General features: G+C 38.9%; 1 protein-coding gene across 5 annotated transcripts in view; it reads left to right on the top strand.

The window, feature by feature from the left end:
• Positions 1–13,047, top strand: part of tnpo1 (transportin 1) — a 185,869-nt gene that overhangs the window by 151,892 nt on the left and 20,930 nt on the right. For all 5 annotated transcript variants that reach the window (XM_041185762.1, XM_041185765.1, XM_041185767.1 and 2 more), the window contains 5 exons: positions 1,075–1,182; positions 2,111–2,269; positions 2,354–2,441; positions 2,604–2,702; positions 10,458–10,553. In XM_041185762.1, the coding sequence (XP_041041696.1) occupies positions 1,075–1,182; positions 2,111–2,269; positions 2,354–2,441; positions 2,604–2,702; positions 10,458–10,553 (550 nt within the window). The remainder of the gene's footprint in view (positions 1–1,074; positions 1,183–2,110; positions 2,270–2,353; positions 2,442–2,603; positions 2,703–10,457; positions 10,554–13,047) is intronic.

The following is a 13,047-nucleotide window of genomic DNA, read 5'->3' on the forward strand; positions in this document are numbered from 1 at the left end:
CACAGGCATTATAAAACAATATATGACGCCATGCCACATAAGGAAATATTAGGGCAGATTATCAAAAGCTTGTTTAGAGGTAGGTTTCAAGGAATGCCCTAAATGAGGAAAGCAAGGTACAGAGGCAGTGTGTTTTAGGAAAGGAATTCCAGAGCTTTGGGCCCTGCCAGCTGAAGCCACTAATAGTGGAACACTTAAATTCAGGGATGTTCAGGAGGCCAGAATTAAAGGAGCGCAGTTACCTCTAAGAGTTTTGGGCTTGCTACAAGTAGGCATGTACTTTCAAAACTCAACTTCCTCATTTATAAGTCTAAAAAATCTTGCTCTTGTTGCTATGGTCTGACTGAATAAACATGCTTATAGTATACATTTTTCATTGGATTTCTAAATATTAATGCAGCAACAGTGGCTTGTCATATGCACTCTCCCCTCTGTCTCCTTTTCAACTTTTACCACCTGTGGCCAACATCCAAATAAATATTTTTGTGTTTCTCTTCCAGAGGATATATCCAGGAAATAGTCTGTGATTAGCTTTGTACTGATTAAATTCTGTCGTAATGGTATCCGGTGCACATGTAATTTGGTGGGCTCATTGGTGCTTAGTCTGGCACAGGTGATCTGCACTTATGAAAACCCAATTTAAATAATAAAGGGGCAACTGGTGTTGCAGAATGAAAGTGGAGCAAGGAGAATAAAATTAACATTAGTAAATGAATTGATGTTTGACAGCTGATTCAGTGGGACTACATTTTCAATATTATCAGCATTAGGAAATGTGACAGCCCCATTATTTAAAATTATAAATGTTATGTGATGATACAAATGAATGGATAATTTCTGGAGATTATCCTTCCCTAATGTACAGGTTGCGCCATAATGGATCAGCAATCCTTGTCTGCTTTTAAAACTATTGTCTCCTGCTTTTTGAAATTACATTGTAGAGGATAATTTGTTAATGGAGCCGTTTAGAATGTCTGTCTTCAGTGTTGCAGTAATGCTGTAATGAAGGCTCCATTTTATAAATTGAGTGATCAGAAATAGCATTATATTAAATCTAATATGTTTGTGTTACAGTGCCTCTCTTCTGTTGCCACTGCCTTGCAGTCTGGCTTTCTTCCATACTGTGAACCTGTATACCAGCGTTGTGTAAATCTTGTCCAAAAAACTCTCTCCCAAGCTATGGCAAGTATTGTAATACTATTTATAAATTGTCCAAGAAAACAATAGTTTGTTATATAAAAATAAGATGGTCACCCATAAATCCAATAGTGAATTTAGAAGGAACTTCTTTACCCAGTGAGTGGTTAAAATATTGAACATGCTATCACAAGGCGTTGTTGAGATGAATGGTACAAGATTCATTTAAGGGGAAGCTAGCTATACGCATGAGGGACATAGGAATAGAATGTTTTGCTAATAGGATTAGTTATTGTGTTGAGCATTTCACCAGCTGAACCAATTGGATTGAATAGCCTATTTTTGTGCTGTAAGTTCTATATAAAATTAGTGACATTTTTAGCAAATTTAAATCAATTTGTTCATCTTTCCTTGAACTTTTTAATTTATTCAATATCCACTCATTAATTTTGAATGAGTAATGCTTACTGGATTAGCTATACACTAATAGTTGCAGTCAGGAAGTATTGAGCCTCCTTTTCAATACATTGGCTCTAATTTCGACTGATCTTTTCCCCTTTTTTAAATTTATGAAGCCTTAATGAAGGTCTGTGGGCCATAGTATAACACAATGTCAAAGTTGGAAGGGAAAGAAGATAAGACTAGGTCAATGGAGTAAAGATTTCTCACACTACTTAGGTATACATTTAGATTCTATCTACAGATGATCGTCTAGGTTTCAGACAGACAAAATCAATGTTGTTATGATCCAAAGCAAAATACTGTGGATGCTGGAAATCTGAAATAAAAACAAAAGTGCTGGAAAAACTGACAGGTCTGGCAGCATCTGTGGAGAAACAGAGTTAACATTTCGAGTCCGTATGACTCTTCAGAGCCCTGAGTTTTTCCAGCATTTTTTTTTATTATTACTATTGTGATCCACATTGTTTTGCTATCTTATTCTGTACTTATGTCATTGGTTCTTGTATTGCAGCTGCATGGTTCTCAGCCTGACCAGTGCGAGGCCCCAGATAAAGATTTTATGATTGTGGCACTTGATTTACTGAGTGGTCTGGCAGAAGGCCTTGGAGGAAGTATTGAACAGCTGGTAGCACGGAGCAATATTTTATCATTAATGTACCAGTGCATGCAGGTAAGTAAATGTCCATTAAAACTGATTCTTTTTCTAATTCCCAAAAAGAAACCAAAACTATGATTTTTTTTTCCTTAACTGTAGGATAAGATGCCAGAAGTACGACAGAGTTCATTTGCCTTGTTGGGTGATTTAACAAAGGCCTGTTTTCAGCATGTGAAACCTTGTATTGGTATGTAATGTCTTCTTTGTTCACTTGTCTTTTTTACTATTCGGGTAATGTAAAATTCACCGCTGAGAAAATAAATTACAGAAAGCATGTTTTGATGTGCACATCATGGCATATTTTTTAATTGGACATTGATTATGACTTCAACTTTGTTTCTTTTTACAGCTGATTTCATGCCAGTTCTTGGAACTAATCTGAACCCAGAGTTTATTTCAGTGTGTAACAATGCCACATGGGCAATTGGAGAGATCTCCATTCAGATGGGTTAGTATTTGTTGTATATACATTAAGCTGTGAACTTGGTAAGAAATATACCTTTAGAACTAGAGGTGTTTTCAGCACAAAAGGAGGCTATTTGACTCCTTTTACCTGCGGCGATTCTTTGTTAGAGGAATCCAAAGCTAATTGCCCTTGTCTTGTTCTTTCCTTTAATCCTGTAATCCCCTCTGCTTTCATATGTTTGTTCATTTTTTCCTAAAAGACGTTGTGGTCTTTGCTACTATTCCCTGTAGCAAAACCCATGCTGTAACAGTTCTGATGCCACCATTTATTCATAAATGAGTTCCTCTTAACCTCTTTCCTCACTTAGACTTTATATTGATGCCCCCTGCATTACTGATTCTGCAACCAAAAATAGTTTTCCCTATTCACACAAGTCAAAGACTTCATAATTTTGAAAAAAATGTTTTTAAAATTCTTTCTTGTCCTACTCTGCTCCAGTACATTCATTCTCTCCTTTTAAAAAAATTTTCTCATCCTTGATAACTTAGTAAATATTGGTATGGTAGAAAAGTGGTTATGTACCCGGATTAGTAATCCATGAAACACTGGTGGCCTTGGAGAGCCCTCAACATTGCATTTGGACTCGATAAAGTCATGGACAAAGGAAGCCTGTTGATTGTCACCTCCAATGGTCCCACAGGTGATGAATCAGTACTCATCCATGTTGAACACCACTTGGAGGAAACACCAAAGGTAACAAGGGCACAAAGCATACTCTGGACTGTTGAGACTTCGATGTCCACCACCACTGATCAAGTTGATTGAGTCCAGAAGAACATAGCTTTTGGCAGCTGATGGGAGAACCAATCAAGGGAATAACCTACTTGCCCACATGCTCGCAAATCTACCTTTCCCAGATTTGTCTGTGTTAACAATGGAAGAAGTACCGCTACACAGTTCTTGTAGAGACCAAGGGCAGGATATTCTGTGCTCGCCCTCCGCCAGGATCTTCTGGTCCTGCCACAAATCAGTGGACATCTGGCTGAGCCGCCGCTTAGCCCGCGGCAGGTCCCGCCTGGAAGAGGGCCGGAAAATCCTAGCCTAAGTCTCATCTTCGCACCTGAGGACACCATCATTTGTGGAAATATCAGTGCGTTAGGATAAGTTAACAAATCTAGCATCTCTCACTATGTATCCAGGCATTATCAGTATTGTGTACCACCACAAGCTATGACTTCATGGGTCAGCAGATCACTCATTCCCCCATCACCATCAAACCAGATAACTGACACTGATTGTAGAAGAGAATGTAGAGAATAACAACAGTCATTCCTGAAAATGAGTTGCCAACCTGGTGAAGCTACAACATGGGACTACAGAAATATTAAACAGAAATGGCAGGGTGCTGTAGATGGACAGAACGAAGCAATCCCATGGATCAGACCAAAGCTTTGCAAATGTGCTAGATCCATTTGTGGGTGGTGTTGGATAGCTAAGCAAATAACAGGGGGGGTTGCCTGAATCCATATTATGAATGTAAAAGACTAGGCTGAAACTTTTGCAGCCATCTTCAGCCAGAAGTGCGAAATGGATGATCCTTCTCCTGAGATTTGCACTACATTTGCTCATTTTCAACAAATTAATTTCATGCCACTTGATATCCAGAAACAGCTGAGTGCACTGGACACAGTGTATGTGCCCCATACACATCCTTCCTTTGGTGCGAAAAACCGGTGCTTCAGAAATAGAAGCGCTTCTAGTTGAACTGTTCCATTATAGCTACAACATTAGCATCCACCCCACATTCGGGGAAATGGCCCAATATATCCTATCCACAAAATGCCAATCCAACCCAACCTACTGCCAATCCAAAACAGATTGATGGAGGGAGTCATCAACAATGGTGGGAAGTGAATTTACTAACAACTCAACTGGAGCAACCACATAAATATCATGGCTAATAGAATAGTCACAGGCTGCAGTACTTGTCTCATCACCTGATTCCCCATATCATCTTCACCACCTGCAGGGCACAGCTTGGTCAGAAATGGTATAATCCACTTCCCTGGATGGGTGCAGTTGCTCAAGTCCAACACCATACTGGGCAAAGCTGCCCATTTGATTGACACCCACTCATAAAGTTACATATTGATCCCTATACCCGTAGTACAAAACTTGAGTATTGCTGAAAAAAGAGACATTATCTAAGCTTTTCGTCTTGGTACTCATCAGGATAGCTCGCAAGAAATTACCAAACTTAACAGGGAAACAGCAATTTATACTGCATGAGAAAAGTGCAGATTGGTTGGCAAGTGGACTCTGGTAGAGGCATTGCCGTGGAGAATACAGTTTGAGCAGTTAGCTGCCCAGCTTTGTACAATTCAAACTGGGCAGATCAACTCTGGCCAGGGCATTGCCCTGGGGAATGAACCAGGGAATGACTATTCCCTAAGCTTTTGTTTAAATGAAAAAGGTGCAAAGTGTGCACATGTTCATACTGTCTGCAAAGTACAGGGCCCAGTGTGTGAATATATATGGCTTCGAGCATGCATAAGTGAGCCATACTGTGAGCCTGACTTAAATTGGTTTTCAGTGTGGTTCTTAGCACAATCAGGATTGTTTAGCAAGTGTTGTCCAATCACAGAGTCACGTCCAATGTTGGACATTATGTTTTGAGCTTTGGAAGCATGGGCTGGTTGGGTGTGGTCAATACTTTGCCTGTTGTGAACAACTGAAGGGTTGTGTTTGATGCAATCCACCGATCATTGGGATGTACAATCTATATATCTGGCATCGCACTAGCACCGAAATTCGTATACCATATTGCTCATTTGTATAATAGACAGGGCATCTTTTTGGTGATCCTTACACTGCCAGCATGCCGCAGCCACAGTGTGCACTGTTTAGAGGATGCACCACAGCCACGAGTTCTTCGACAGCTCTTCCTAAACATGCAGCCTTCATTGGCTATGATAATGAGTGCAGCAGATACAGGTGGGCACTGTCATTTCCAAGTCACATTATACTGACTTGGACATTGATCTCCATTCCTTCCATGTCACTGGTTCAAAATCTTAGAACTCCCTACCTAGTGGCCTTATGGAGGCACTATCATTGCTAACAGCAGCAGTTCAAGAAGGCCCACCACTATGACCCCAAGGGGAACTAGGAATAGGTAATAAATGTTGGCCTTGTCAACGGCTTTCATATCCTAAAGAATGATTTAACCAAATCTCTGGCTTCACTTTGATTTTCTGTACTGGCTTATCCAAAACTACACAATACTTCTAACTCCATTGGAACCACCCATGAATTGGCATAAGCAGATCAGAGCGTTGAATGTGTGGTTCAGAATGTGTGGGAGACAGATTTTGATTTTTGGAGCACTGGCACCAGTACTGGGTAAAGAACAATAAAAATAGAAAATGCTGGAAGTACTCGATAGGTTAGGCAGCTTTTGTGGAGAGAGAAAAACAGAATTAACGTTTCAAGTCGATGACCCTTTATCAGAACTGGGAAATATTAGAGATGTAACAGCTTTGAAGCAAGAGAAAGTGGAGATGGTGGAGAAAAGAACAAAAAGGAAGGTCTCTACCAGGGTGAATAGAAAAATAGAATGGTTACAGCACAGAAAGAGGCCTTTTGGGTTATCAAGTCTGTGCCAGCTCTCTGCAAGACCACTTTAGCTAGTCCCCCTCCCCAACCTTTTCCTCCTCCCATCGAAACTAAGAGGGATCCCTAACCTTTTTTTAACTACCATCATGACCTGAATCCTTTAACAAGTTACTTAAATATAACATATTGGTGCAAAGCCAAGGAGAGTAGTGATGGGACAAGTAAACAAACAAAAGATATGTCTGGAGTAGTTATGAATGGCAGAATGATGAACAGGGAAAGCGAGAAGAAGAAAAATGAGTAAAACCATAAGAGGGAGCTGTTTTGTCAGATAGGATTCCATATAAACCAGGCTGGCACCAGTATCCTGGTGAATTGAATAACTAAGGCTAGTGATAGGGTTTAAATGTCAAAGCCATAGGGCAATGTAGTGACTTAAGCAGAGCGTGACAGGAAGGGACAGAGAGTTTGGTGGTAATAGTGCATCGGCAAATAAGATCAACCTAGTGAAAATGGTAAAAATTTAAAGGCACTTTATCCAAATGCATGAAGCATTCGTAACATGGTAGACAACAATGCACAAATACAAGTAAATAGATTTGCTCTAATGGCCGTTACAGAGACATGCTTGTGTGGTGACAAAGGTTGAGAGCTAAATATTTCAGGATACTTCTTTCAGAAGAGATGGGCAAAATGCGAAAGAGGGTGAGGGTGGCGTGGTGTGTGGTAGCCTTGCTAATAAAAGATGACACAAGAATAGTAATGAAGAAGGATCTTGGCCTGGAGGATGAGTAAGTAGAATCAGTATGGTGGAGATGAGAAATAAAGACCAGCAAACACAGGTGGGATTAGTTTATACACCATCTAACAGTTGTTATACAGTGACCATAATATGATAGAATTTCATATTAAGTTTGATATTTTTGGCTCCAGAACTAGTCTTAGGTTAACTTAGAGCCATAACCTAGGTATGAGGGCATGAATTGGTCAAGGTAGATTGGAAAATCAGATTAAAATTATGACAAATATTTCATAATTTCATAGAAAAGTAAAATAAACCACATAAGGAAAAAGTAAAGAGAATCGTGAAAGTAAACGTGGACCTCTTGGAGACAGAGAACTTATATTGACGAATTAGGAAAAGGCAGAGATATTAAACAAATATTTGTGTCCATCTTCACAGTATAAGACACGCAAAGCATACCAGAAATAGTGGAGAACCAAAAATTTAATGAGTGTGAGGAACCTAAGGTAATTAAAGTTGGTGAACAGAGAGTATTGGAAAAATTAGTGTCAGCAAATTCCCTGAATCTGATAGCCTAATTCTAGGGATAACATATATCCTAGAGATAGTGGATGCATTGGTTGTGACCTTCAGGTATTCTCCAGATTCTGGAAAGACCCCAGTGGATTGGAAATGTAATGCTGCTACTCGAGAAAGGAGAGGGCAAAAAGGGGATCGAGAGGCCAGTTAGCTCAACACCAATGTTCTGAAAAATGCTGGAATCCGTTTTTAAGAAAATGATAACAGAGCACTTACAAAATCATAATATGATTAGACAGAGTCAAATGGTTTTACAAAACTGAAATTTATGCTTGACAGGTGAATTTTTTTGAGAATGTAACTAGAAGGGTAGAGAAGGGTGGGGGGGAGCCAACGGATATAGATTTGGATTTCCAAAAGGCATTTGATAAGATTCCACATAAAAGGTTGTTGCACAAGAAAAGGTTTCGGAGTTAGTGCAATATGTTAACACGCTCTTTTCTAAAACGTATCCATACCATTGTTGGAGTGAGGATTTTGGGTGAATTTCATTGACCTAGATGCTTTATGTGACATTGTTATATGTCAATTCAAGAAACTGAAATGAACTGAAGACACCTGGAAAAGTCTGCACTATATATTCCATCCAAAGGCCTCCAGTAGTCTGTCAAGGACACAGTGGAGCATCCGGTGCTTAGAATCAGTTGACGAATGGGTGTTTAAAGCTCATCCAAGCCCTCCATCTGTTCGTTCTTGTGCATAATTTGATTGGTACCAAGGCAAACTTCTGCATTGTGGCTAATCTACAGATTAAAGTACTTGCCTGTGCTTTGCTGACAGCTAAGCTCTGATCGCTCTTTCAGTATTAATTTATTTCTAAAACAGTTACTCTAGATATTTTTAAACTACATAAATTATTTAATAGCACAGAAGGAGGCCATTCGGCCCATCATGTCTGCACTGGCTCTCCAAATAAGCAATTCACCTAGCGCCATCCCCTGCCGCCACCTTCAATCATGAACATGCTATCTTCAGATAACAGTCTAATTCCCTTTTGAATGCCTCAATTGAACCTGCCTCCACCACACACTCAGGCAGTGCATTCCAGACCCCAACCAATCATTGCATGAAAAAATTTTTCCTCAACTCGCTTTTGCTTCTTTTGCCAATTACTGTAAATCTGTGCCCTCTCGTTCTCCATCCTTTCATGAGTGGGAAGTTTCTCCCTATCTAGTCTGTCCAGACCCCTCATGATTTTGAATACCTCTGTCAAATCTGCTCTTCAGGGAAAACAGTCCTAACTTTTCCAGTCTATCTTCATAACTGAAATTCTTCATCTCTGGAACCATTCTTGTAAATCTTTTCAGCACTCTCTCCAATACCTTCGCATCTTTCCCAAAGTACGGAGGCCAGAACTGGACGCAGTACTCTTGCTGAGGCCGAACTAATGTCTTATACAAATTGAACATTACCTCCTTGCTCTTGTACTAAATGCCCCTATTAAAGCCTAGGCTACTGTATGCTTTATTAACCGTGCTCTCAACCTGTCCTGCCACCTTCAATGACTTATGCACATTTATATCCAGGTCCCTCTGCTCCTGCACCCCGTTCCTTATTTTATATTGTGGATCCACGTTCTTCCTGCCAAAATAAATAATTTCACATTTCTCCACATTGAACTTCATCTGTCACTTGTCTGCCCATTCTACGAGCTTTTCAATGTCCTTTTGAAGTTCTACACTATTCTCTTCACTGTTCACGATGCTTCCAAGTTTCCTTTCATCTGCAAATTTTGAAATTGTGCCCTGTAGACCAAGGTTTAGGCCATTATATATCAGGAAGAACAAGGGTCCCAACACTGACCCATGGGGAACTCCACTACAAACCTTCCTCCAGCCGGAAAACATCCACTAACCACTACTGCATTTCCTGTCACTCAACTAATTTTGTAGCCATGTTGCTACTATCCCTTTTATTCCTTGAGCTACATATTTGCTCAAAGGCTGTTGTGCGACACTAGACCAAATGTCTTTTTGAAGTCCATGTACATCACATCAACAGCATTGCCCTTACCAACCCTCTGCCTCTTCAGAAAAACACTATTATCCCTTCACAAATCCATGCTAGGTTTGCTTAATTAATGCACATTTGTTCATGTGACTATTAAATTAGTCCTGAGTTATTGTTCCTAGAAGTTTCCCTACCACTGAAGTTATACTGACTTGTCTCATCTTTACACCCTTTTTTGAACGAGGGTGTAACATTTGCAATTCTCCAGTCTTCTGGAACCACCCTTGAGTCTAAGGAAGACTGGAAAATTATGGCCAGTGCTTCCGCAATTTCCATACTCTTCTCACTATCCTTGGATGCATCTCATATGGTCCTGGTGCATTATCAATTTTAAATTCTTCTAGTGTATTAATTACCTGCTCTTTCACCATGGCCTTGGTAGCATCATCTTCCTTGTTTAATTTTTTAAAAATTGTATAGAATCCTCCAAATTGTCACATGTATGTTTGCTTAATGAACTTGTAAAAAAACTGACTTTCAGCCACTGAAATATGAAATGGACTAGTGGATCAATTACATACTGAGTAGAATATTTTAAGTACAGTATTTTATTACAGCTTCTTGCTGCTTTCTATATATGTATATGTTGTATAATTTTATTTTGAAAAATGATTATTTTTTGCTTTGCCTCCACTGTAATTGAAAAATATGTATTTTCTTTTGCTTTCTCCCTGGGGAGGGGAAATGAAGTAAAATTCCTTCCAACTTTGCTTTTGTCATTCGTAAGTGCAGTTTGTATTTCCGCCTGATTTCGCAGAACACGTGTGTAGAATTTTAAAACATAATGGGTGAAGAACTGCCTTCAGCTAGTTAAACTCTTCACTCCGCTAATTTTATTTTTTCACTAGGGATTGAAATGCAGCCTTATGTGCCAATGGTCTTGCACCAGCTGGTGGATATCATTAATAGACCTAACACACCAAAAACATTACTGGAAAATACAGGTAACTCAAATAATGATTTTGCAGGATGTTTAATTTGTTGAGTATTACTTTCATTAGAAATGTTTTAAATATATCTGAAATGGCTAAAAATAGATTTTTAAATTGCATAATTAATAATATTGTGTGTTGACTACTGATAGGACCATGTTGGCCTATTTATAAGGCAGCTATTCAGAATTAGTTCTATCACATTGCTTGATTTTAGCTTTTAGTTCAGGCTACTGATCTCAGTGAACTATTAAAAAGGGATGGTAGTTCTACCTGTTGGGGTTGTCCTCTCAAGGGACTGTTAGGTTCCACTCTGATTAGTATAAAAATGTTTAATTTCTGCTCATCTCTGTATTCATTGCATAGCAGAATGAATCTTTACAAGCCTTAAACTTAGAAGTACTGAACAAGCTTACAATATTGGGTTATGAAATTTACAAAACTTTTCAATATCAAGGGTATTTTGTCTAAATCTTTGACTTACAAAGGTTAGCCTTGAAAGTGAAGTTTAGTAAGATAGAAATACAGTGGACTATCATTGCATTATTTTGAGGCTTGTAAGTGCGTGATAATTGGAACAAGCTTGTTGATTCACTGTCAGATGCATGGTCTAATCAATTACCTTCAGACATTATTGATAAACAAATCAGCTTTTTAAGAACTATGCGGATTATATTTAATGTTAAAAATGAACCTATTAGAATGGTTATAAAAGGCACAAGTCAAGAACATGATGGAATACTCTCTACTTGCCTGGATGAGTGCAGCTCCAACAGCATTTCGAAGCTCGACACCATCCAGGACAAAACAGCCCGTGTGATCGTCAGCCCATCGACCACTTTAAATATTCGCTTCCTCCATCACCGGTGCAAAGTTTTGGTAGTGTGCACCATCTACAAGGTGCACTGCAGCAACTTGCCAATCCTCCTTCAACAGTATCTTTCAATTTAAGACCTCTACCACGTAGAAGGACAAGGGCAGCAGGTGCATGGATGTTCCACCACCTGCAAGTTCCCCTCCAAACCATACGCCATGCTCACTTGGAACTCTATCACTGTTTCTTCACTGTCGCTGGGTCAAAATTCTGGAATTCCCTCCTTAACACATTGTAGATGTATGTACATCACGTGGACTGTAGCAGTTCAAGAAGGTGGCTCACACCACCACCTCATGGCAGTTAGGAATGGGCAGCAGATACTGGCATTGCCAGTGATGCTCACATCCTATCAATGAATAAAAATAAAATTGTATCTATTATATTTTTTCTGGCATAGCCATGATAATGTACAATTGGCGCACTAGAATGCAATTTACTTCATTTAAAGAATCATGTGAGTTATTCAGCATGTCCCATCTTCCCCCAATTAACATCACTTATAAAAAAAATGTTGTTTATCTAGATACAACTGATAGCCTAATTTTGCTTCCTTTCACTTTGGATTTTTGATATCCAAACATTTCAGAACTCATGGGCTGTGAAATTTCTTGTGTTTATTCTGGTCAGCAACTCAGAGCATCACTGAATCTGTCAGATTTTATTTTGTGTATTATAATATGTATTTATTAAACTAAGGAATAACCTGTACCAGATGTAATTAGCGCATTATCTAAATCACTACATGGTTTAAAGTATTCCGTACACTAATAGTTACAAGACCATTTAAAAAGAAAAGCTTGCATATAGCACTTTTCACGACCACAGGACAGGTAACAAAGTGCTTTACAACCAATTAAATGTTTCTGAAGTGTAGTTACTGCTGTAATTTAATGAATCTGTTTACATTTGTTTTGTACAGAACTTGCATCTGACATGGGGTTCATTTGACTCCTTTAGCAAACACCTTTTGGTAGCTTCTTTGACCGTTAATGAATAATTAGAATAAAGGACATTTATGTTCATAAGCTTGTTCCTCTTTCTCAGCATTTAAGTACTATTTAGGTTCTTCAAATGTAGATACAGATGTGCAGTGAGACACTGCACAGCAGCAATAAATGTGAACAAAATGTTGCACGTTTAATGAAGGATAACTGATCAACTGTCCCTTTTCTAAATAGGCTGTATTGCGGCTGGTTTGAAGGATTACTTAACAAAACATTGTGTGTATACCTCTTGTCTTAAGTCAAATGAAATTTAGTATTTTAGTTTGTGAAATGCAACAACATTTGCCCACTGTGTACTACATATAAGCTGATGGTGCTTTCTTAGTTCAATTCCACAGTACACATGAAAAACAATTACTAGTTGGTCCTAGTTCTTGATATGGTTTTAAAATGTCACATGCTTTGGCAGTCTGGTTTCTTAGCCATCCCTTTTTTTTTTTCCAGACATACCTGCCTTTTATAAAACAAAAATACTATAGAAGCTGGAAAACTGAAATAAAAAGAGAAAATGCTGGAAATACTCAGCAGGGCAGGCAGCATCTGTGGAAAGAGAAACTGGGTTAATGTTTCAGGCCAACCTGTTGAATCTCTAACTTCTAGTTCTGACGAAAAACCATCAACCTGA

Source organism: Carcharodon carcharias, chromosome 4 (assembly GCF_017639515.1).
Source record: "Carcharodon carcharias isolate sCarCar2 chromosome 4, sCarCar2.pri, whole genome shotgun sequence".
NCBI classification, from domain to species: domain Eukaryota; kingdom Metazoa; phylum Chordata; class Chondrichthyes; order Lamniformes; family Lamnidae; genus Carcharodon; species Carcharodon carcharias.